The 25,150-nt window shown below is 39.1% G+C and overlaps 1 protein-coding gene across 2 annotated transcripts in view; it reads left to right on the forward strand.

Moving 5' to 3' along the window:
- Window positions 1-25,150, forward strand: part of GAP43 (growth associated protein 43) — a 127,147-nt gene that overhangs the window by 80,086 nt on the left and 21,911 nt on the right. For both annotated transcript variants that reach the window (XM_019839229.2, NM_001009303.1), the window contains exon 2: window positions 2,120-2,729. In XM_019839229.2, coding sequence (XP_019694788.1) covers window positions 2,120-2,729 — 610 coding nt within the window. The remainder of the gene's footprint in view (window positions 1-2,119; window positions 2,730-25,150) is intronic.

The raw sequence follows: 25,150 nt of genomic DNA on the forward strand, positions 1-25,150 counted from the left end.
GAACTGAACAGTGTCGCAGCATGGCATTGGGGGGAGGGAGCCCAATGGGCTCTCCAAAGTGCTTTTCATCCACTCTTTTGTTCTTTGTGTGGATACATGCACAGTTAACTGAGGAAGAAGAAGAACTTGTCTTAAAAATTTTAATGGAAAATTGTTAACCCTGCTTTTACTCTCACATGTAGTTAATTTTCAAAACTACCATCCACTAGCATGTTGATGAACCTACATAGCAACAGGCCCATATGCCTGTCCAAAGAATGTCAAATAGACCTACATTATGATTAGCAAGATCTGGGTCACTGGGACAGAGCTGGTATGACAGATAGAAAATATACTTCTGTGTTGGTCTGCTGTGGCTTACCTCCTAAACTGGAGTAGAGGCCAAGATCAGGCCAAAGTCAAGATTGGGGCCAAACACAGGATGTAGTATATGATAAGCACTCTTCTATTAGTAGTCTTTTGAAGGACATTGGCTGCATTGTTCACTGTTGTATTTCCCCATTGCCTACAACAGTGTTCACAAAAGTGGACAAAAGTTAAATGTTCAAAAGTTAAAGGAAGAAATGAATGGAGACTATATCTAACCATATGAGGGCACCATGGCGAGCAATGGAGCTATGTAGAATTTTGTGTACTTGCTTATACGTTTCTTTTCATGACTATACCTTTTTTGCCTATCTTATGATTTAATTTCCTTATGGATAAAAAGTTATTTGCAGCATATTTTATTCTATAAATGTTATTTATATATTTATATATATATTCTATATATATATTCTATAAATGTTATTATATATATATTATATATATAATATATATATATTCTATAAATGTTATTCTATAAATGGTAAAAAAAAATTTTTGTGTTCTAGTCTCTTGCCTTCAGTACCAGGATGACTCTATTAATGATAATATCAAACTAATTTTAGTTTTAAATTGCTTTGGGAATAAGAAATTGTGATTTAGTGAATATATGCTACTCTTTCAAAAGTGGAAACAGTGTTTTCCATTCTTTTTTTGTTTTTCACTAAAAAAAAAAAAAGGCCATTTTCTGTATTCAAGTATTGAAGGTCTCTGTGTTGACTATTGATATTAGACCACATACAGGTCAAAGTAGACATCATTTTGTGACCAGCATTCTGAGTTGTCACATTCCGAACAAATCCCTCAAAGCCCTGAAACTCATCTGCATTTTGCACTAAACTCTGATGGATTTGTTGTCTAAACCTGATACTCTTTGCCTCAGTCCTACTGGTTTCCTGACCAGACTTGAAATCTTGGGGAAACGAATAAACGTTTCCATGATATGTGTGTGTGTGTGTATATATATATATATATATATACATATATATGTATATATACATGTATATATATATGTATATATATGTATATATGTATATATATGTATATATATGTATATATATGTATATATGTATATATATACATATATACATATGTATATGTACATATATACATATATATGTATACATATATGTATATATGTATACATATACATATATATGTATATATATATGTATATATGTGTATATATATATGTATATATGTGTATATATATATGTATATATGTGTATATATATATATATATATATATATAATGAAATTTATTGTCAAATTGGTTTCCATACAACACCCAGTGCTCATCCATGATATTTTTTTAAGCCATCACGTTTTTCACAGAGTCCCCTTTCTGGAACTCTGAAAAACCAGTATCTTTCACAGCTCTTTGATGAAAACCTAGGATGAATATAATTTGAATTATCAAGGGACATCTTTAAAAAGGCTGGTTTAAGTTTGGTAATGAAGAGACATTGATCGGGGGAAAGAAATACATATAAAATAATGCCAGTGATTCTGGAAGGTCAAAAGGACATTGGTTTTCCCATCAGATAATGTGTTCTCCACTTAATTCTCCATCATGGAGAGAAAAAAGGCTTGATTTGAATTTCCAGGGTATTGTTGACCTCTTCACTTCAACTATGGAACCTGAGTGAAACTAAATCATTTGATGCATATTTGTTGAATGCTGTGATTTGAAGGAAAAAAATATCACTCCATCTCTTCTGTTTGTTTTTTTTAAACCCCCCTTTTCTCCACAAAGGTTGAAAAAAATGATGAGGACCAAAAGATCGAACAAGATGGCATCAAACCAGAAGATAAAGCTCATAAGGCCGCGACCAAAATTCAGGCTAGCTTCCGTGGACACATAACAAGGAAAAAGCTCAAAGGAGAGAAGAAGGGTGATGCCCAAGCTGCTGAGGCTGAAGGGAATGAGAAGGATGAAGCCCCTGTTGCTGACGGTGTGGAGAAGAAGGAGGGAGAAGGTCCCACTCCCACTGACGGGGCCCCTGCCTCTGGCCCCAAGGCTGAGGAAACCGGCAAGGCAGGCGAAACTCCTTCCGAGGAGAAGAAGGGGGAGGGCACCCCTGATGCTGCCACAGAGCAGGCAGCCCCCCAGGCTCCTGTCCCCTCAGAAGAGAAGGCCGGCTCTGCTGAGACAGAAAGTGCCACTAAAGCTTCCACTGACAACTCGCCGTCCTCCAAGGCCGAAGACGCCCCAGCCAAGGAGGAGCCTAAACAAGCCGACGTGCCTGCTGCTGTCACTGCTGCTGCTGCCGCCACCACCCCTGCTGCAGAGGATGCTGCTGCCAAGGCAACAGCCCAGCCTCCAACGGATGCTGTGGAGAGCAGCCAAGCCGAGGAGAAGATAGGTGAGCAACCGCGAGGGTCCCACGCCATGGGTGGGTGGGCCAGAGGGGGCCTATTGGAAAGGCCAGGCCACCAGGGTCATTGAGGGAGAGGGGAAAAGTCTAGAAGGGTTTTCAAGAAATGAAGGGAAGCTGGGCTTAATTCCCCAAAGTGGCAGGACTACGAGCTAAGTCTGGCCACTTACATTCCCAAGTATCTCCAAGCCTGCGAGAGAACACTGGCAGGTCTGTGTAGCTGCTGGTACTAGCGAGATGTGGCAATTATCTTGTTAACTGCATTGACATAAATAGTAAAACTAGGTAATCCTGGTTTAAAAAAAAAGATTCTGTGTGCTGGATACACTTAGTTTAATAAGTAATTACTGAGGCTACATATATTTTATAGATGGGAATTAGCTAATGTGATTATTTGGCTCTCGGAAGTGCCTGGTTATAAGTACAGCCAACTCCCTATTGATCCAGATGATCTAGTTTGTGAATTGCTGGCAGCAAAAACATAATCTCAGACCACCTTTGCCTATCCCACAGTATGTTTCTGGGCATTCTCCCCACCATCAATTGGTGAGTAGTGTGAGTATGTGTGTGTACGCTCAGAGAATGTTAATTGTAACATTGAATCAGGGTCAAACTAATTAGGAAAATAAGTCTGTTGACGTTGCCAAAAACAAAAGAAAAACCCCAAATATAGAACATGCTGTGAAGTCAAACATAAATTATCATTTTATTATTGAAGATGCAACTTTCTACCATATGCATAAATAATTGAGGATTGACTATGATTATAAAAAGGAACTGAATTCTCTTTGGTTTGGAGCTCTTACTTGAAAGCTGGAGTGTTTTCGCTATTATGGCCCAAAAAGCCTGTGCAGAAATGGAGTAGAGCATTCTCAGAGCAAGATCGATTTAACAGAACTTCACCTCTGGAGACTAGACCCATCTCTCACCCTAACCATCTGTAGTGGTGAAGGAGGTCAACAGTCTCCAAGATTTTTCTCTAGCCTAATATAACCCATGAATACCTTTCAGCCTCAAAGACTTTAAAGATAAAGTTGCTTCTGTGCCAGTTTAAAAGTTTGGGTTTACTTCTTTCAAACTTTGTGAACTTAACCCATGATGTGTCCAAAGACCCACATTTGGACCGGACCACATTGTGCCCTTGAGAAAGGATCTCCTCCAAGAGGGAAATATTTTGGCATCTGGCCATTATATTGAGAAAGTAATCATTGGACATTTGCCTTGATATTCATTTTAGATACAAAATTAGATACTACAATATGGCAGATGTTTATTTTAGATATTTTCAAGTCAACTTCTTTCACCTTAACCCCTAAATTCTGTAAGAAGCCAGACTATATTAATTATTATTTTTATTAGCATTCCCTAGCCCCAGACAGATCACACAACACTTTTTACCAGTGACTCATTTTAAATCTTTATTCTAACTACATACCTGCCCCAGGGGTCAGACCTTGTGGTTAAGAAGATGGGGATATTTCCCTAGAAAAGGTAAGGCACATGATGAAGAATGATGTGTTGATTTTAATTTACTCAGCAGAACAAACCTCGTTAACTACTTTTTTGGTTGTTTTGTTTTGTTTTGTTTTGTTTTTTTATTGTAATTGCAGTCAGTTAACATATAGTGTTATATTAGTTTCAGGTGTACAATATAGTGATTCAACAATTCCATACGTCACCTGGTGCTCATCATGATAATAATAAATGTCTGCTGTTTATAAGCCACCTGGACTATGGTATTTTCTTAATCCCCATCACCTATTACACCCATCCCCCCACTCACCTCCCCTCTGATAACCATCAGTTTGTTCCTTATAATTAAGAGAGTTAACTGTTTTTCTTTAGGTTTAAGGTTATAGTCTCAGATATGATGGTTGGAAATCACTTTATGTATGACGCACTACCTATTATGCTATTTTCGTAAATTTAAAAATTAATCATGATTTTAAATACAAAATATTTGATGTTGCCAAAGTCATATTTTTTAAGTTGCAATTTCTAACGTTATGAGAATAAACAAAGATGTGATGTGATTTTAGGTTTGTGCTCATGATTTGGATCAATAGAAAGAGGGACTGCTTGAATCAATGAGAAGTCTAAAAATTTTAAGGAAATTCGGTTTCATTATTTTGCACATTATGGTGATTCCAAATGAATTAATAAAGTATTTTATCTAGTACGTGCTCAGTAAATGTCTAGTGATGGATGGATGAATGAATGAAATTGACTAGATTTAATTTGTAGATAATAATTTGTTCACTCACTCATTCCTCCTGCAAGTGGCTTACTCTATTCACTTAATTTGATTAAAAATGTGTTGGGTTTTTGTAAGCAAACAAAAACCTCAATTTTACAAATTCCAACTGAAAAATGTCTCAATTAGTCTGAGTTTAAAATGTACATTGAAAGGTAATTGAAACTGTGGATGAAGTACTTGAAAGTAATCACAAAGGACACTTTATTTTACACTGCTTCTGAGTTTGGGGCAGGCATTGTCATGTTGGTTACATTCTGAAATGCTGCCTGTAGTTTCTATCCCGACTGATGTGTCTATTAGCCTTGCCTGCTGTTTGTGACAAGCACAAATTACCCAGATATGTGAATCTCAAGAATCACAGAAACTAGAGGTGACAGGGAGATCTATCACGGCATAGCAGGCCTCAATTCCCAGGAGCCCTGTACCACGTTTTCCTCTATCTCCCATTGGATTTCATTCTAATCCAGGTTAAAATAACAGTATTTCCAATTGAGCTCCACTGTCTGGAAACAGATGGCTACCCTGGGTTGCTGTAGGATTCCACGGCTGTCTGGATGGGTATAGAGAGACAAGCAGAGAGGGTGGAGTGGGGTTCGGGGCAGAACAAGTCACTCAGTAGAATTCAGGACAATAATTTCTGTCAGCAAGAGAGTCAAACAATTTGGACTAAATCTCATCACTGCTTTAATACAAATGGAAATGCTTTGTAAATTATAAATATGTTGTTTCACTTCTTTTACTATTTATGGGTTTATTACAGGTGGATGCTCTTTACATTAACCTTTGGAGTTGGTTATGTTTTTTTTTCTTTCCTTTTTTTTTTTAAATCATCCAACTATATCTCCCTGTCTCTGCTTTGCCACTCTCCCTGCCCATCTCTTGATATGCCTATGACCAAGAGACTTCAGTGCTTTTCTGATGATGATTCTTTTATAGGAGGAGGAGTATTTAGCCAAATCTAGGACCCTGCTCCCCTTTAGCCATGAGGAGAGAACTTTCAAGCTGCCTTTAATGATAATGTTCTTGGTGTCTCCTGCTGAGCAATGTCACACTGTGTTCATTGGGCTCTCAGTGAAAGAATTTTGCTGTGTCTCTTCTCCATGATATCGTATTGACTTTCCCCAATAGGGGACTCCAGAATTTCTACGTGGCCATATGCAGTGATGCAATACTACCAGAGTAACCCATCCAGGTGGCTGGAAATCAGAGAGCTTGACTAGGTGGTTGCCACAGGGTACTTGACTGATACTACTAACAGGTATAACTCTGAGTTACCCTAGGTTTTCTTTAGGTTGAACTTGGCTGCATTTTATTTTCATAATCTCATTGCCTCTTTCTATCTGGGATCGTCAATAAAGATCTTGGAAACAGGGGAGTTTTATTTGTCTGAACAGAAAAATTAACTACCTCTTTTTTCTTCCCTTTTTTGCTTCCTTCCTCCTTCCCCCTCTCCCTCTTTCTTTTTCTTCCTTCTTTCTTTTTTTGTTCTTCCATTTATATCAACTTTTTACTGTGTGTGGCATTAGGATCACAAAGACGAGTAGATACGGCCACTGATCTTAAAGAGTCCTGATCCAGTAGTGGGTGTGGGATGAAATTCAGAGAATGGTGTTGAAAACAATCACAGTAATAATATCGACTCCATTAAATTCTGCAAGAGGTATGGAGGATGCCAAAGGTATGGCAAGGCACTGTGGAGCAAAATATGAATGAGACAGTGCTTCGTGCAGTTTGAAGCATGATAAAAAAAGTTTTTATGTCATGTGTGTCTCAATTGCCAAACTGTTAGCAAAAATAATGGATGCAAAAGTTATAGTTTCTGGAATCATAATTAAGTGTAAGAAAATGAAATACCCAGCCTGTGTTTCTGGATTTGGGGCAATTCTTTATGTTCCTCCAAACAAAATTTTCCTAAGGCCCAGGGTAACCATCCATAATATTTTTAGCTCTCCAAAAGACAGATCCTCGTCCACCAAGCTCTGTGTTAGATGTGAGATTTCCAGAGGATATTTACACTTACTTGGCAGGGTGCCTCATAAGCAGTTCTGATTTGAGATGTGGTTTCAACCACGTCCCAAATTTATACACAACTCATAAAGAGTGAAAATTTGGGTTGTGAAAGCCCATAAATGTTGTCTATAAAACATGGGCACTCCGTCAGATACTCAGTGGCATCCTGCTTAAAAACTGTTGATTATTAAGTTTTTATGGAGCATTTTTATACCGCTAGAGTAATCATTTTTATTGGCTTTTCTTGACAGCAATCCACTGGCGTTCAGTAATATTTTCCTTTCTGCTTTTACATTCTGAGAATAGAGGCAAAGTAAATGCATATTCTGCCCACAGACACATTCAGTGACAAACCAAGGGGTCAAACTGATAGAACTCTAAATCCTCACCTTAGTTTTAGCCCTGGAGTTCTTTACATCTCTTTCAAGATGCTGTTGTATCTCAGTTCCTGCATTTTCTCTTTCACTTAGCAGTTGCAACCACTTTCTGATTATTGTTGGGCAATCCCAACCAGGACTTTCCTGGGCCATCCTATATCCTGTGTGCCCAGTAAGGTAATGCGGAGGAAAGAATGCTGGACTGAGATAAGGACACCAGGGTTCTATGTCAATGTTTCTACTAACCAGCTGTTAGATTTTAGGCAAGTCATTGCTTTTTGCCTGGCTTGAGTTGGCTCATCTTTGAAAGGAGGGTCTGGGAGAGTTGGTTTTTAAGGTTTTTTTTTTTTTTCGAGATTTGAAATGCATAGTTTTTATCATGGGTGGCACTTAATGAGGATTTATCAAGTGTCTGACCATATGCTGAGTGCTGTCTGTGGATTATCCCATTTAGCCATCAGAAACACTCTGTGTGTAAGTACTTTTACAGATGAGGGATCTGAAGTTCAGAGAGATTGCAGCACCTGATGGTTGTCAACAGCCAGCAAGTGGCTGAACCAGGGGCTGAGCCCTGACAGCCTGATTACAGAGGTCATGCGTTGAACCCTGACACTCCTGCAAGTATTATTCTGAAAGAAACGAAGATGAGAGGGATATCTAAGAGACGCCTTCTCATTTGTATAATTAGACCTATAGACCCTTGTCTAGGAATCATGAGTGATTACTTTTATAGATGAGTAACCAATAATTAACCATACTCCCTGATCATAATTCCCTCACAGCTCCATCACCCCCCAAATTATTGGAAATAGTAAACTAGTTCTGAATCTTGGGTTCCTAGTGTGAAAATCCTTCAAGTACTGTTTTGTTAGGCCCAAGAGAGCTATAAAGATCAGTCAAAATTGACTATTCTTGACAGAAGTGCTACTAACTCCATTTCATATGCTGGGAGAGCTGAACATTGGAAAGTGAAATTTTCAGATCTCAATCAGACAGAAGCGATTTCATGTGTTCTAGGTGATCCCTACTCTGAATTTGGCTTATCAAAATCAGTATCTTTTAAAATTCTTATTTATATCTTTTTCCTCCCTTTTGGCAAGTACATTTCTAAAGGACCCTGATACCTTTCTATTTATGATTAAAATAATATAAAGAACTTAATGGAGATTAATAGATTGAAGAGCCATCACTCTCTCTTCATTTAAAAAAAATGTAAGTTGACAAAAGATAAGAGATGCTTTAGAGTCAAGAAACTCATACTACGAAGGCTTTTACCTATTCTATTACCTGTTTTATTAGCTCATATTAAATAGCTACTATTGCCTCATAAACAAAGCTAATAACCAGAAAGGCATGTAAGTAACTCTGCTAATTTTAAAGTGGTAAAACTATATTTGGAGCTGAAAATGAAACCGTATTTCTTAAAATACAGAATATTTTCAGATGCTAATGTATATTCATCAAATATATTTTCTTTTGTCTGCACATATACCCATGCACACAGATTCCCAGAAGGATTAAAAGGAGGAGGAGACAGAACTAAAAGCCCCAAGGCTTACACAGTCAGTCCATTTGGCTAAACATGGAAAGAAAGCAGAGCACTCAATCTAATGGACTAGAAAGCACTGAGTGGTCATTACTCTTATTTCCTTCTCACAATCATAGCTTCGTTAAATAAAGAAAGGAAGGCTTTCTATAACCAGACATAAAAGGGAAGAAAGAAGGAAACCAATGGTGCTCCTTCAAGCTACAGGACCTGAGCCCTTAAAGATCCCCCAAGATGATGTTTTTGCAACATGCATAAAGAGGAGGGAGAGGTTTGAAAGGATGTATAAGTTTTGCCAGCCCTCTTAGTCCTGGGTGAATTTTGCGTCATAATAAAATGACTGAATCAGGTGCTGAACCTGGTATCAATACCTATCATCAGGAAAACTTGAATCTCTGCCTTCTAAATAGCTTTAGCCAGTTACTGATCTCACAGCAATAAAGCTTGGCTCCCTAAGCTAATAATTTATTTCTAGGCTTATTTAAAAGAATTGCCCATAAATTTTTTTCATAAGGCTGATGAATAGAATCCATGTTTTTAATAGATCTAATATCTTATAGGAAGTATCTGGTGCCAACGCTCTGTATTTTCAGCATAATAGACTAAACACCTCCTAAAATCAAGGGACCTGGGTTTGTGTTCAGGTCCTGCTGTGATTCCGGGCCAGCCCTTCTACCCGCTGGGCTTAGTTCCAACACCCACAAAGTAAGTGTTGCTCAACTAGGTTTTCTCTGCCTCTTAGCTCCCAAAGGCAAGTATGCAATGATTGACTAAAGAGGAATCTTTGAAGTGTGGGCACATGACCTCTTATTCAACCATGCTTGATTTCCTGCAGGGCCTTATTTTCTAAACTATTAGCCAAGTGGGTTTAGGGGACAGAGCAGTAATAAGCAGCTCTAAAAAGAGGGGCAAAGAATCCAGGAAGAGTCAACTCTAAGAAAGCTTATGGTTATACTGGAGGCCCAGGAGACTGCAAAACAAACTCAGTGAAATTTTCTAACCCACCTTATTATACTTGAGATCGAAAATGAGGAGTTGACAATGATGTTTTCTGATATGGTTAGACTCTTGCTTATACCCCTGCTGACTCTGTCTCTGAGATGAAAATCTCTACAGCTATCGTGGCCATAATTTACTGTCAGTAGTTTCACTGTCTTCTTAGATGTAATTCACGATTTATTTTGATACCCATCTTATTTATGAAAATAATTAAAACCACTTCAAGAGTATGTAAAGCCTTGGATTCCTGTGTACAGCAATGGTTGCATCTGACAGGCAATTGTGGTTGATAATTTTAAAAATTTTGTCTGTAGAGTGTCACTAAAACATAAGAATTATATGGATGGGCCTAATACAACTTTCCTCCAATTCTTTTATGTATTCTACAATCACAGTAATTGGATCTTACACCATTAGTGAAATTAGCTAACAGGCCTAAGTTGGGCTATCATATATTCCAAGAAAAAAACAGTTTAGATGACGTATAACTTAGTTGTGATTACTTAGCAGTTCTCACACATATTTTCAATCCTCAGATCACAAATTACAGGAATGTAGAAGATAAAACATTCCAGTTTGATCATCTCATATTATTCTGTTTGGAATAGAGACTACCATTCCTAAATATCTTCAAGGGGAAAAAATACCGTAGGAAGTCTAGGTGCCTTTTCTTGTAAGTCATGTATAGTATTCTTTCCTGGAAGTGTCTATATAGTCAAGTAAGTCCTGAGGCTAGCTTTTTTTTTTTTTTTTAAATATATTTTTCCAGTATTACGTAGTAGAATAGTTTGGATTTTGTAATAGAAACCAGAAACCATTCACCTAAAGTGATCCCTTCTTGCTGGTGCATGGTGGATGTGTGCATTTCTCAGATAGAGTGGGGATGAACATTTTTATAGCCCTGCCAGAATATTCTCTTTGGGATATGAAAAGGTGAAAGATTTAACTTAGATATGCTTAAGCATTGTATCTATTTATGTAGCATACTCTTCTGCCAACGCACTAGCACATGTGTGTACACTATGCACACACACATACACACACACACACACACACAGATCTGACATGTAGGGAAGGCCTGCCGGTGAGTTCAGGCTGTCAGAGAAAATCTGGAAAAATAATAAACTACATACATGTGTTTTCACTCTTAAGACCGTCAAGAAGTCAGGGGTGAGGGGAGGAGGAGGATGGATGGCTCCGGGAACACTGTCTTTCCGAAGATATGTGTAGAGAGCATCTCCCCTTTCTCTGCTGGTTGTGTTATTGGAATGTACAGAGAGATGGGGAGAGCTAGGAGTCAGGACTAAGGCTATCTATGATGAAATTTATAGTGTGTGAAAATTAAACTTCTGTATAAGCTAAATAGGAGGAAATAGTCCGGGAAGACTTCTTGGTGTAGAGGTTACCTCTGCTGAGTCTTGAAGGACAACATGTATCTACTAAAAAGGGGGTATTTTTTATTTAAAAAAAAAAAAGCAACTTGAGAAACTACCTTTCATTCAAACTCACACAAAAATCACAATAACTTAATTCAAGTCATAATTCAGCAGCAGCTATTGAAGATTAATCCTTAGTGGGGAAGGTAGCTCCATGGTATGTTCTGTTTATTGTCGAGTCCCTGACACCTATAACAATGATTGGGAAATAGAAGGCAGCCAGTAAATACTTGATGAATGAGCTAAGAATGAGTGAACAATGTTATTACAGTAGAGAAAGTCCTAAACTGCCCTAAGAGACTGGATTCTAACCTTAACACTTTGGGCAGGCAAATTCCTTGCATTCTTTGGGAGTAAGTTTACCCTTTCCTAGAACAAAAGTGTTGGACAGAGGATCTCAGGATCACCACTGTTTCTAAAATAGCTCAACAGTGCCCATGTTATGACACATCCCAACCTCTATGCAGATTCTAAGTGACAAGGGGAGGCAGACACTGGCTTAAACAGAAAGCTGTGCTGCTGTCAACCTTTCTTGCTATTTTGGAAGCTGAATACAGAGCTTGCTGGAAATTTTGCTGTTACTCAGAGGCATACGTCATCCCTGAAGTAGCTAGATTTCAAACTGTTCAGAGACCAGAGTGAGCATTTTGCATTGTGTTCAGAAGCATATTGAGAACTAGAGGAAACCAAAGCGGCTCCCTTCTGAAAGCAGGTGATTAATTTCGTTCCAGCCCCATGAGTGACCTGTGTGGGGCTTGTGCCAGTGTGTGACAGGTACAGCCGGAGAAGGAGTGATCTCCCAGGTTCTTTGGCTCCTTTTCTTCATCTGACATGTTTAAGTAATTTTCACAGGGTGTTAAGAGTCTCCTGAACCTGCTGTGCCCCCACAATAGGATGAATTGTTAATATGTTCCCAAACCCACAGTGTTGGGACAGAGACCAGAAGACAGGCTTCCGCAGTCCTGTTGCTTCTTTTCCTTCCCCACGGTGCTATAAAACATAATTATGTATAGCTTGTGAGCCATTCAGGCTATAAGCCATGAAGGATGTTGGAGTGGGAGTTCGAATAGATTTTTTCCCCACATATAAACTCAAACTTGAAGCAACTGTCATGTATTTGATAAAAAGAAGGCAGGCCCCCACTGTATGAAACTGTCTCTAGTCTATTCGAAAGGGCTGAGAAAGCCCAGAGTTTAGCCATGAGTTTGCATTATTTTCCCACTGGTGTAATTAGATTGTTTTGGAAAGAAAAGCAGCAGTGGAAGATGTTTGTTTCCCTCCTTCCTTCTCTTTGAACACGAGGGCTTACCTATACTAGGTGGAGAACTGAACCTGGCTTCTGTTAGAAAATACACGTCAGTTTCCTCTTTCTTACCAGTTTTTTTTTTTTTTTTTAAATACAGATATCCTAGGGTCAATTCAGAGTTATTACATCAGAGTCTCTACATGGGAAAAGCCGTGGAGTCTGTATTTTTTTTTTAATTTTTTTTTCAATGTTTATTTATTTTTGGGACAGAGAGAGACAGAGCATGAACGGGGGAGGGGCAGAGAGAGAGGGAGACACAGAATCGGAAACAGGCTCCAGGCTCCGAGCCATCAGCCCAGAGCCTGACGCGGGGCTCGAACTGGCTCCGAGCCATCAGCCCAGAGCCTGACGCGGGGCTCGAACTCACGGACCGCGAGATCGTGACCTGGCTGAAGTTGGACGCTTAACCGACTGCGCCACCCAGGCGCCCCTTCTTACCAGTTTTTAAAAAAGGAAAAGCAGAGGGTAAAAATGAAGCAAAATCTTGTCACTTTCTGGTTTGCTATTTATGCATGTTTTTCACCCCAGCAGAAAGGTAGACCTTTAAGATGTAACACTGTTTGGGGGCTATGCTGAGAGCGGTCTGGATACAAGGTTCATGCAGTTGTCAGATTACACATTGCTTTTGAACTTCTTTAAAGGGAAAGGCTTCTCTACTTCCCTAACATCCTGATAAAGCAGGCTTTTGCAAGAGTACCTCACAATAAATGAAGAAATCGGTTTTCATGTTCAAAAGTCTGGAACTCTGGGTGTGTCTATCACATCAGAAGTCACCATCATAGGATTTGTTTGGTATATGAGCTAGAATGAGCGTTTATCATATTTTAAGGTATTAAAGAATAATCTTTCTCCTTCCCACTCTCTCCTTATATGCATTTTAGTCACTGTCTGGCCATTGCCATCTGAGTTTCCTGATGATTGTGCATGGATATATGTTACAGTGTAAAAAACAAACAAACAAAACAAAACAAACCCAAAATATGTATCATTCGGGATTCAAGGCTCTATCAGATATCTGCAGTGATATGCTGGTCAGCTGGCTCTCCAAAACAAAACAAAACAAAAACAAAAACCCAAACTCAAAAAGCCTTGATTTGTAGTATTTGCCAATTTCTGTGGTACAAATACCCTGATTGTAGCTGATTTCAGGCTGCCAATGTGTTGTCATTGAACACACAAATGGGCAGCGATGCTAACAACTTACTTTCAGTAGCCAATGTGAGCCAGCTCTATCATACCCCAAATCAATATATTCTAATAATGTAATAAACTTTACTTTTGGTGACTCTAAAATACTTGGACAGTAGTTATCATCTCCCAGAGAGTGTATCGGTATAGAAGCACATAAATATCTGTTTATAACACTCACAAACATATATAGGTATGCATATACGTATGTGTGTGTATGTATATACACACACACGCATATATACACATATATATGTATATGTATATCACATACATGTATGCCTTGAGAACTAGTTTTAACATTTGCAGTAATTTCTGTTATGCATTGTACATTCATCAAAGGTTAAAGGGTAAAGTTTAGAATTGTACCTGCTATACAGCTAGAAAAATAGTTGTTACTGAAAGGATAGATATATTGCCCTCAAAAGTGTGGTCTGAGCTGCATCCTCTTAATAAATTGAGAAGTTTTTATCTTTTCAGAGGTGAATTCAGGGTTTGGATTGAGTTGTGATCATTGCTGACATTTCCAGCCCTTAATGGAGAGGAAGGGTTGCCTCTTTCCTTTTTAGTGAGCATGATGTTTTTAATTCTAGGCAAAGCTCTGTGAAACAGTGAAGTCATAGAAGGTAGGATCAGATTAGTGAGTAATTATTGAAGACAGATGTTTTCAAAATTTTTAGCCAGGGTATCATTTGTTCAAATGAGTTTCAAATATATCTGTAGGAAACCCCCACACAGAGCTGAGCCAGTTGAAATGGCAGGGGGAAATGATGGCTGGAGAGACCCAGGGCTCCTTTCACTTTGCATCTTTCCTTCCCCTCTAAATAGACCTCTGGGCTCTGAAGTGTAAGTTTGAAAAATACATGAAGAAATCTCTCTCTTATTGGCTTTCTACACATGTCCAGCAAAATGGTCAATGTCAGGTTCAAAACTGTTGATCTCACTCATGGCAGCTGGTCTTCACAAGTATGGATAACTGGAGCCATATTGATTAAGTAGTAGATTATGTGTATTATTTAGAAGGTCAACATAACTCTCCCCATTCCCACCCCCCTATTATAGTCCAATTGTTTAGGCACAGATAGAATTGGTCTGAGTAACCTCTCAGCATGGTGTTGGGTACATTAAACAATGTCCTATTTTATTTTGATTCCAAACAGTGTTGAAGTCATTCAAAACTTATTTTATAAATAACAAACCCAAGGAGAATTTGTTTTCTAAGATCTTGTTTTAAAACCTTAAATCGGGGAATTTTGAATTGTGTTCTTTGGAGCCCTGAAATTCCATGGAGTAGCACCTCAGAAATGGTTTCTGAAAATTGGGTTGTTTTGCGGGGCCAGACTGGCACAAAAGATCTGGGTCCTCCACTATTCCATAATCTCCTTCACCTCCACTAATGGTTTCTGGATCTTGGTAAAATTTTGACATTCTAACCAATAATACCTGAAATACTGGTCTAAACTTAGGGCCAATTCAAAAGTCTTTGAATTTTGGCATGATTCAAACTCAGTTGATTTTAATCAGAACTCCTCTTTTCATTCAGGCATCCACTCTCCATGTAGCCTGAATTCTTTATTTTACCAACATATGATCTTCCCAGACATATTATGGGAATTGCTCAAATTCTAACTGTTCGCTTTCAAATAGGAGTTGTTGAGATTGTTCAAATTCTATAAGAATTTGCTCATGTTGCAAATTCTACGCAAATGGAAGTTAGGTGACTCACCTGGGGTTACTAACCAAGGCTAAGTAAAATTACTGCATCTATAACTTCTGGATCTTATTTAAGGGGACAGACTAATAATGCTATAATATTTTTTTCGTTCTTCAATTTATAACATAATTTTATAAACAAAACATTCTCTCTGGTGAGAAACCACTTAAGGAACTCCATATATGTAGTTTTGAAATATCTACCAAAAAAAAAAAAAAAAGATTTCTAGAAAGCCAAAGTCTGTCTCAAAAATTCTAAAACAACCTGCCACGCTTCTTTCTTCCACTTCTCAGCCCTAGTGTATAATAACTGTTTGTGCCTCTGTCTGAAAGGATGCCTGAAATGGAAAACACCCATGGGTAATCAGGCCAGTTCTTATTTTACTCCAGAGATTAACATCCTAAATGTCACCTGAATGATTAAAATCACAATGTGAAATAACCCACCTGGATAAAAGGAGTAGATCCAATCATGGAATGATAATCTTAGGCTTAGGGTTTGAGGGTTTGATTTCTTCTTATAATTTCTAATAGATTACTCTGAAAACCACTCGCACAAAGCTACAAATGTATACCTATCCATATAAATACCCTGTAGAAAGCCTTCCAGTGTGTACCTTTAGAAGGAAATCTAAAGGATTACCATGGCCTACAAGGCCCCGTATGATTTGACTTCCGCTTATTTCTCTGATCTGATGTCTTTCTACTCTGCCCTTCTTCACTCTTCTTTAGCCACACTACATTTTTAATGTCTCTAGGACACACTTCTTGTTCCTATGTCAGGGACTTTGCACTTGCTTTCTCCTTTGATCTTCCCTAGCTGTCTCTTAGCACTTAAGTCTCCATTTGGATAACCCTTGCTCAGAGAAGACTTCCCTGACCATTTGACCAGAGCAGTACCACCCTGGCCAGCCCCATCAATTCTACCACATTACCCAATTTGTTTTTTCCATATCACTTTCAATGCCTAGTATGATGTATTTATCTATCTAAAATGAGTTATTTAACTCTCTCTAGACTTCCTATTCCTTGAAAGCAGGGACTTGGCATTTTTCAACACTGTAGTCCCAGTACTCAGGATGGAGCCTGGCACATAGATAGCCCTTAATGGACATCACTGATGAACTAATAAGACGAATTTCACCTATGGAGAGATTTCTCTTTGTAGACAGCTTGAGAAAGAGAAAGAATTATTTCAGTTTTCAAATTTGAAGACCCACAATAAAAGTTAAGAATTTTTAAGGCAAGAGTCCAGTTGTATTGCCGACTTGTTTAGGCTTTATAAATCAGGAACCTCCTTTTGATGACCTATTTCTGAATATCAGCCAGTCACCCAGGCCGTTTGCATCTGGATGAGGGTATTTGGCTCAGAAGGGAAATTGATTCAAGTAGGAGAAGAAGTTTGGGCCCCAGAAAAACCAGATGAGGTGTGGGTGACGATCCTTCACGGAACAAAGAAGAAAGAAGAGGCAGAAGGGAAGAATAGGAGAGGCTAGAAAATAGGAGAGGAGAAAAGAATAAGAAAAGTCAACGAGGACCATAAATGGAAGTATCAGGGGACCAGAAAGAATAAGAAAGGAACTAGAGGAAGAAGAGAAGGTGGAAAAGAGAAAGAGGAAAGTATGAAGCATGGTAGATGCAGGACTTGAGGGGCAGAGAAGAGCAGAGGAAGGGCACTGAGCTAAGGCACAAGAGATGGGGGTCCTGTAGCAATGGACTGAACATGTTTGCTGAATAGGCAGGCCACATTTACCTTCCTCTCTGATAAAAGGATATGGTTTTGAAGGTGTCTTCCATCTCTAGCTCTATTCCGATGTCACAAATAACAGGCCTAAAGAGCTCCTTAGCAAATGGATTTTCTGTCTCTGAGCAGATCTAAGTGGCAGATGGGGCCAGCTCCCCAAGGAGAACCCGCCCCCACCCAGCCTGGGCTCACTATTGTTAGAGCCCTTCTACGGCAGAGTCAGTCCCCAGCCAGTGCAGGCTCCGCCACCAAGAAACACTGCCTCTGTTTGCTTCCAGGCAGCAGAAGGAAAGAGGAGTTGAGAGCTTCATTACTCCGCAAGTTTAAATGGATGTCTACTTTCATACTGACCCATTATGGTTTCCAAGGCATATTTTTGAAAAATTTTTTATGTAGAATGCCCCATAGACAAACAGTATTGAGTCCTGGGTTTATTTCCAGGTTTCTCACAATGTGGCTTTCATGATTTGTTTAACCCCCAATCTATTCATTCATAAGATGGAGATAATGCTACCCTCAAACCATTGTTGTGAGGATTTGGTAATGTAACATATTTAAAGAACCTGGTAGAGTGTAAGTCCTCAGTGAACATCGCTTTGCCTTCCCTCTCTTCTGATAATCTGAAATAAATAGTTCTCATGCTCCCGTCTCCCCATAGGGAGATCCCCAGGGCAGATCTTCAAATAGAAGCAAGGATTGTCTGTCATCTGTCCATAGGTAAAATAGTGGAAGAGATTCTTTCATCCAGAAAATCTTTTTTTTTTTTTTGGCAACCCGAAATAAATTATCTCAGAGTATAAAGTACTACAAAAAAGTGTATTGCTTCATAGATACTGCAACAGTAGACAGACAATTGCAACAGCCATGAATTTAGCCAACTCTCTTCCTTAGAGACTTGGCAGTGCAAGGGAAAATCACAGGTGTTAGAATTGGACTTGAATGAAAGGCCCAGTCTCTAACTCGCTTTATGCCCCTAGCTCAGTATCAGTTTTGTCAGCTCCAAAATGATATAATACCCTCATTGCTGAACTTTGTGGTTGTTAACATTAAATAGATCACATGTAAAGTGCCTATTATGGTATTTTATTGAACACATAGTAAGTACCTAATGGAAAGTCACCATCGTTTGCTTTCAGCTAAATCTATCAGGAAACTTTTTTTTCCCATGGCATTACATTTCCGATTTTATAAAGGAAATTAATGGGCAAATAGGACATGTTTTATGGCCAGCAAGAGAGACACATAATGATTTGTAGTCTCTTCTGGGAGTCAGAGACTATTCTATTTGGTCTACCTTTTAGCTCAGCAAGATTACTGAGTCCTTACATTATCAGTAATGATTGAGCCTGGAAGTCAGCCAAGGCCACAGGTAGTGATGTTAGGATTAATTTAGGCTCTATGTAATTGGTCCCTTAGAAACTGTGATCTAGGGATTCAATAGAAACTGTTGGGGTCCCTTAAGGGAAATCGCTAATACACTTTTCTAGGTAGATACCAGCTATAAACTGTGACATCTTGGATTTCAGTCTTATAATAATTCTTAGACCTAAAAGGAAACTTAAAAAATCGCCTAGACCTGGCAAATGAGTGGGCTTCATGAGGGTCTTTTAATCCCCTGAAATCATTTGCAACATGTTATATTAAGTGTATATATGGATGACATTCTTGTGTCCTTGTCTTTCATCAGATACTCAGCTGGGACCATCACACAAAAACATTAAAATCCACTGTACTCAAACAATCTTCAGAAGAGGTTGTGTAGATGTGTGTTTTAATGAAAGATGAAATATGCTAAGGGATTCAGGTTGCATGGTCTGCCCACGGTCACACAATGAGTATCAGAATAGAGGCTATAAACACAGATGTCCCAACAATTGAATTTCCCTGTCATTCAATTAATTTTTATTTTTAGTATGTATAATTTCCATACTGTACTAGGCACAATGGGGGATATAAGTGTATAAAGGGAATAGTTGCTGTCAAAGAAAGTTACAGTCTGATTGAAAAAAAAGGTAAGGATCAGTAAAGAGCAATGTGTCTGTCTGCAAGCTGCAGTCTGTAATTGAAGAGAAGGAATTCAGAGGTCAGATTGGTGAGTAGGGTCCAAAGGAAAGAAATGAACGTCACTATGGAGTATTGGTGAGGATATTGTCCCTGGTAGTTTGTGTCCATGTGGGGAAGGTGGATATGCTGGACCTGCTTATTAAAAAACCTTAAAGTGCTCAAAGGACTTGACAGTGCAAATGAATGGAGGGTGCATAGAGGGTGGTTGAAGGTTCCGTCTTACTATATTATTTTTCACCAAGAATGACCCTGACGTTTCTCTACAAGAGCATCTACACAAAGCACAATCTACACTTACTAATTCACTTCAAAGACTAGTAATAATTTTGGTTTATTCCTTAAAGCAGGTTAAATGAACAGTATTTAGTCTGAGTGTTCAATCATTTCAGAAGGACTGAAAAATAAAAATTAATTCAGGACAGCTTAAAAGTAGGACCCAGTCACAATAGGTTGTACCCACCCTACTGACAGCATTGCTGTCACTTGCCCGGAGTCATTTCTTCCTGGAGAGGAACTCCTGACTTAGCATTCCACCCAGGCTCCAAGTCTGGGAACGGAATTACACTGGTGCCCTCTGCTGGGCAGAGATGGGAAGTTCAGCAGGAAACAATGGTGTCCTGGTCTTTGCAGTGTAGAGACTGAGTCCCTGATTCTGAGCCCAAGGCAGCCTCCCGGCTGGACCCATTTAGTGTTCCTTACAGCCATCCCAGTCAGGTATGCTCTGGCATCGTGCCTGAATTCGTTAACCAAAAACAGTAATCGTATTTTTATTGTAAGGAGGTTGTCAGCTAATTTTTAAAAGTAGTCCAAGAAAACTGTCCCCTTTTCCTTGACAGTTTGAGAGCTGGACTCTCCTTTCATTGCACACAATACCATGACTCATGGTGGGTGGTGGCCATCTTGCTACAGAACAATACCTCCTGAGAGGCCAGTGAGAGACTCTGAGGCCATTTTTTTTTTTATCCTGTTCAATTATTGTGTTTTTGTTTTGTTTTGTTTTGTTTTGTTTTGTTTGTTTTTTTAACGGTGGGTAAAGCACATTGATATTCATCACTGATTTCTTGGCTCAAATAATTAGAATTAATGCCATGGTGTTAAATTAAATTTAGAGTGTCTACTCTGGTGTTCCTGTAGTACCCTGCTCAGCTGATTTTTCGCTAGAGGTGAAAACACATTCAGTTGTAATTAAGAAAGGGGTGGGGAAGTGCTGAGAAGGGAAGCAAAAGAGAGAAGAGTTGTGAATTCTCATGTGTGCAAATTGGAGGTGAACTTCTAAAATAACACGATGGGGGGAGTGGAATGAAATGATCACTTCTAACCCTCCACTTTTATTTTATTTTATTTAGGATCAATAGCAGGGACATGGAGGCCTGCCTCCGGTTTCCATAACAACCTGGCTATTGAAAGACTGCAGGCTCCACAAATCCCCAATTATCAGCCTTGCAGGGCTTATTAATGGAGCTGAGGATCTCAGTGAGGCAGGCAGCTCATTGCTGGCACGTGCCTGGTGGGCTGGCGGGAGGGTGGAGGCGATAGGAAGGGGAGATGTGTGGTGAGACAGCAGCCATTTGTCCCCCTGTCACTTGGGGGGGGGGGTACAGTCATTCAGGAGGCCGTGTGAGCATCCCTGACGCCTTGAGTGGCCGAGGCTGCTGCTGCAGGCAGCCGAGAAATCAAAGTGGAGACAGTTTTTTTCCAGCCCCACCCCGAAAGCCATCCATCTGGAGTAAATCCATATGAATATATCATATGCCCCGTGTGTTTATTGAGCTCCTATAATTAATTGAGGCTTCCTCAATGGTGACTCTATTTTTCTAATATTAATACAAGCCTTAATTAGCATGTGAAGCCAATGTGTATTTGCTTCGAATGCATATTTGGTAGCTCTGAATTACTCAATCTTTGGTCTGATGCTCGCTTATTAGGCCCTCACCATAGAACAACTGTGATAGCAACAATAATAGTGATAGCAATAACAGTGTAGATAACGTTTATGTGTTTTGTACCAGGCTGTCTGCTCTGACCCTCTGATGAGCGGTATCACTGTCCCTTTTTAGGAAGTAAGAGAATTTAAACATCCCATCTCAGACACCTGGCTAGTGAGTGTCAATACATCAGGGTCTCATTTCTGCTTTCTCTATATAATTACTTCTATTTTCCCCTTATTGTTAAACTTGGGTGTCCTCAAGATAGAAAAGGAACAACACGTTTATAGTAAATTCTGTGTTCTCCATTGTGATTGGGGAATGGAACATTCTGATTAATCAAATGTTTTGATTAATAATTGCCATCTGAGTCATAATTGGATTTTCAATTGGAAAAGGTTTGGGACATAATAAAATACACACAACATTAGAAGTGTAGTAATTATAGTCATAAAATGCTTCAGGATCATTATACAAATGTCAATTTTTATTGTAATGCAGAAGTCTTAGTTGATAAAGATGTCTATTTGACAGAATACCAGATGAGCTGTTTTTGTAGCATAGACATATCAATGCCTTAACACTTTTGAGTTTCATATATTTAGAAGTACTTTATGAGAATCACCACTGAAGCCTAATGTGATCAGAAAAAAAAATTTGGGGATCTTTCAAAGTTAAAGAGTAGTAGTGCTTGGAAAAGCTCAAACTCATTAAACATTCTGGATCACTGTGTATTTTATTAAACTGTTTTTATTGCACCAAAACGTTACACTATGTGTATGACACATATAAAATATGTGACACATATGAAATATGACATTCCCTTGAGGTAGTTTGATCCAAATCTGTCATCAAGGTTAGCAGAGTTTCCCTCATAGCTGCTCAAACAACAATTTTTATTATTTTAGGTTCCAGAACTGATGATAGAACAAGGACCCTATCTTACTGAGAATTGTGAGAAGTGACGATTAGGACTATTTTAATTAATACTTAGTATATCATCTATGCATTTTATATGTCTCATACACTTTACAGCAACCCTATGAGGTAGGTACCGTATCCCCATTTTATTGACAGAGAAATCAAGGCACAGAATGGTTGGGAAGCAGTAGTTACCAAGGGCTGTTTATCCCTTGAGTCTGTATTCTTAACTAGAGTTATCTACACTGATTGTCTACAAATTTCTTCTTAATCTCTCTTGAATGCACAACAACCACGCCTACCCTCCCACCCTCCACTGAAACAACTTTTGCCAAAGTCACGAATGACCTCTACTTACCTAAAATCCAGTGGTGAATTCTAAGGCCTCATCTTCTTTGGCCTACCAAAAGCATTTGGTAGTTGATCACTCTCTACTCTTTGAAGTAAGTACTTCATTTGTTATTTCTCTTCCATCATATTACCTCTTCCCGATTTTTCTCCTAACACGTTGTCTATTCCCTTCCAGTTTCCTTTGCCTTCCTTCTTCGTCCCCTGGCTTCTAAATGTTGGAGTACCCCACAGCTCAGTCTTGGACCTCCTTCTCCATTCACATTTAGTCCTTTGGTCATCTCTCCCGGTTCATGGCTGTAAATATTGTCTATAATCTAATAAATCCCAGTGTTCCATCTGCAGCCCAGACCTCTGTCCCCACTCCAGATAATCGCTTACTCTACATCTCAACTTGTATATCTAATAGACACCCCAAACTAAACATTTCTGAAAAACAAATCCTTGCCTTTTCTCCCTGAACCTGCTCTTTCTTGAGTCTTCCCCATCTCAGGAAATGGCAGGCCCATCTTTTCCTGAGGCTCAGACCACGTATCTTGGAATTATCCCTGATTTTTTTTTTTTTTTATGACATTAAATCTGTCACCAAATCTTCTTGGCTCCACGTTCAGAATATGTCTAGAAACTGAGCCCATCTCAATTTCTCTAACACAAATCTGGCTTCAACAAAAGCCCACTGTCTTAAAATGGCCTCAAAGCCCTTGACAATTAACATCCCCTTAGGTCACTGCTCAGATTTCCTGTTCTTTTACTCTCCCTTTCTTGCTCTATTCTAGCAATACTAATGCCCTTGCCACATCTCCAGCAGCTACATGTGCCCATAGCTAGGGGATGGGTGCACCTCCTGTTCCCTCTGCCTGGAAATCTCCCTCCTCTAGACGCTCATATAGTTCACTCCCTAACTTTCCTTGGCTTCTGTTAACATGTCACCTCCTCAGAGAGACTTTCCTTGTTTGATATTGTCACCTCACCCTCATCCTAGCATCCTGTATTCTTCTTACCCTCTTTATTGCCTCTCACTGCCACCTGACATGCTATACATTTAACTTATTTATTTGTAGTATAATATAAGCTCCATGGGGGGGGATTGTTTGTCTCATTATTGTTTTGTATACTACTGTATCTCCAGCAACTGGAGCAGGTTGTGAGTGCTCAATAGGTGTGCTTAATTCAACAAGTGAGGAAGAAGATACCTACTTAGTAGGAAAGAGTAGCTGAGTAATCCCGATGGTCAGTGCATAGGTAACAAAGATGACCCCAAACCACTCTCTTATTCAGTTGGTTCACTCCTTATTGCCACTAAAGAAACTTTTCCTCTGCCACCTGGGCAGATGCTCCCCCATCTTCCTTTGTTCCTAAAAGTTCTTTGGTGGCTCAAATAGTTCTGACGTTTGATGTCATCCCTCCTATTGACCAGAAGATCTTGGCAGCTGGACAACGACTGTAACTGGGCTGTGCTAGAGGTAGCAGAGGACCAGCCCCAAGTCCTAGTCTCACTGCTTCTGTCACTGCCTACATGGTGCACAGGTCACAGGGAATAAACTGGTTTTATCTCCCTATTCAAAGTACATCTCTAAAAGCAGAGAACCATTTTAGCAATTCAAAACCATTGGGAATTCTGCCCTGACTGGAAATAGATGACAAAAACACACCTTTGCTTAGGAGTGAGCTGCCTTTCTCTCATAGGACATCATCCAATCAAATCCAGGGAAGCTTTTATGTCTAATAAAGAGTCCCTGTTGGATTAAAATGTTCTACTTGTCATAAATTATAGTTAAGTAAGCATTTACCTCTTAGTGGCCCTTTTCCGAGTATGTTGAATTTGCCTAATGTTGATTACAGCTCAATATGATAATGAATGGGGCATTTCTTTTTCACTTGGGAGCATTTCTCCAGAATAACGACTGCATAAAAACCTGCAGACTGTATCTTGTATATGTATATAGGTATATAGTTTAGGCATTTCTATTAGTTTTGATTAAAGTGACAAGGATTAATTCTCATAACATCTATTATCTTTGCAAAATTGGAAAACAGTATTGTGACCTGATAACTCTACTAAAACCAGCAGGTCTTATATTAGATTCTAACTATAGTGGGTAAGGATGCCTGAGTAAAGGAAAACCCTGGGAGACAAGAAAATCGAGTCTGTATAGTCTCGATGAACTTTGGTGAGAAAGGACTGTTCTGTACTAGCAAAAAGCCTGGAGGTCCCCAGGGGTATGTTTGTATGTGGTGGCACTCGGTCAAGGAAGTGAAGTGGAGACATGTGGGTAGAGGGTGGGCCTGGGAAAAAATTAGGTGATGAGACTTGTTGGGGATATTGCTGCCTAAGAATCCCAATCCAAAAGGAATGTGTGGTAGATGGGACCAGTATTATAGCATACAACTGCAAACCTTTAAAATCTATGGATTGGAAACCTCTGATGATAGGAATCTGTTTATGAAGAAAAGAACAAAATACATTTGTATGATTGATGATTTTGTCCCAGACTGGTAACTCTTCATTTCTTACTCATTCCTTCAAGATCCTTCTTTATTTGAACAGCAGCCCAACCCTTAGATATAACAAGGC

This window comes from Felis catus, chromosome C2 (genome assembly GCF_018350175.1).
Source record: "Felis catus isolate Fca126 chromosome C2, F.catus_Fca126_mat1.0, whole genome shotgun sequence".
In the NCBI taxonomy this organism is placed as follows: Eukaryota; Metazoa; Chordata; class Mammalia; order Carnivora; family Felidae; genus Felis; species Felis catus.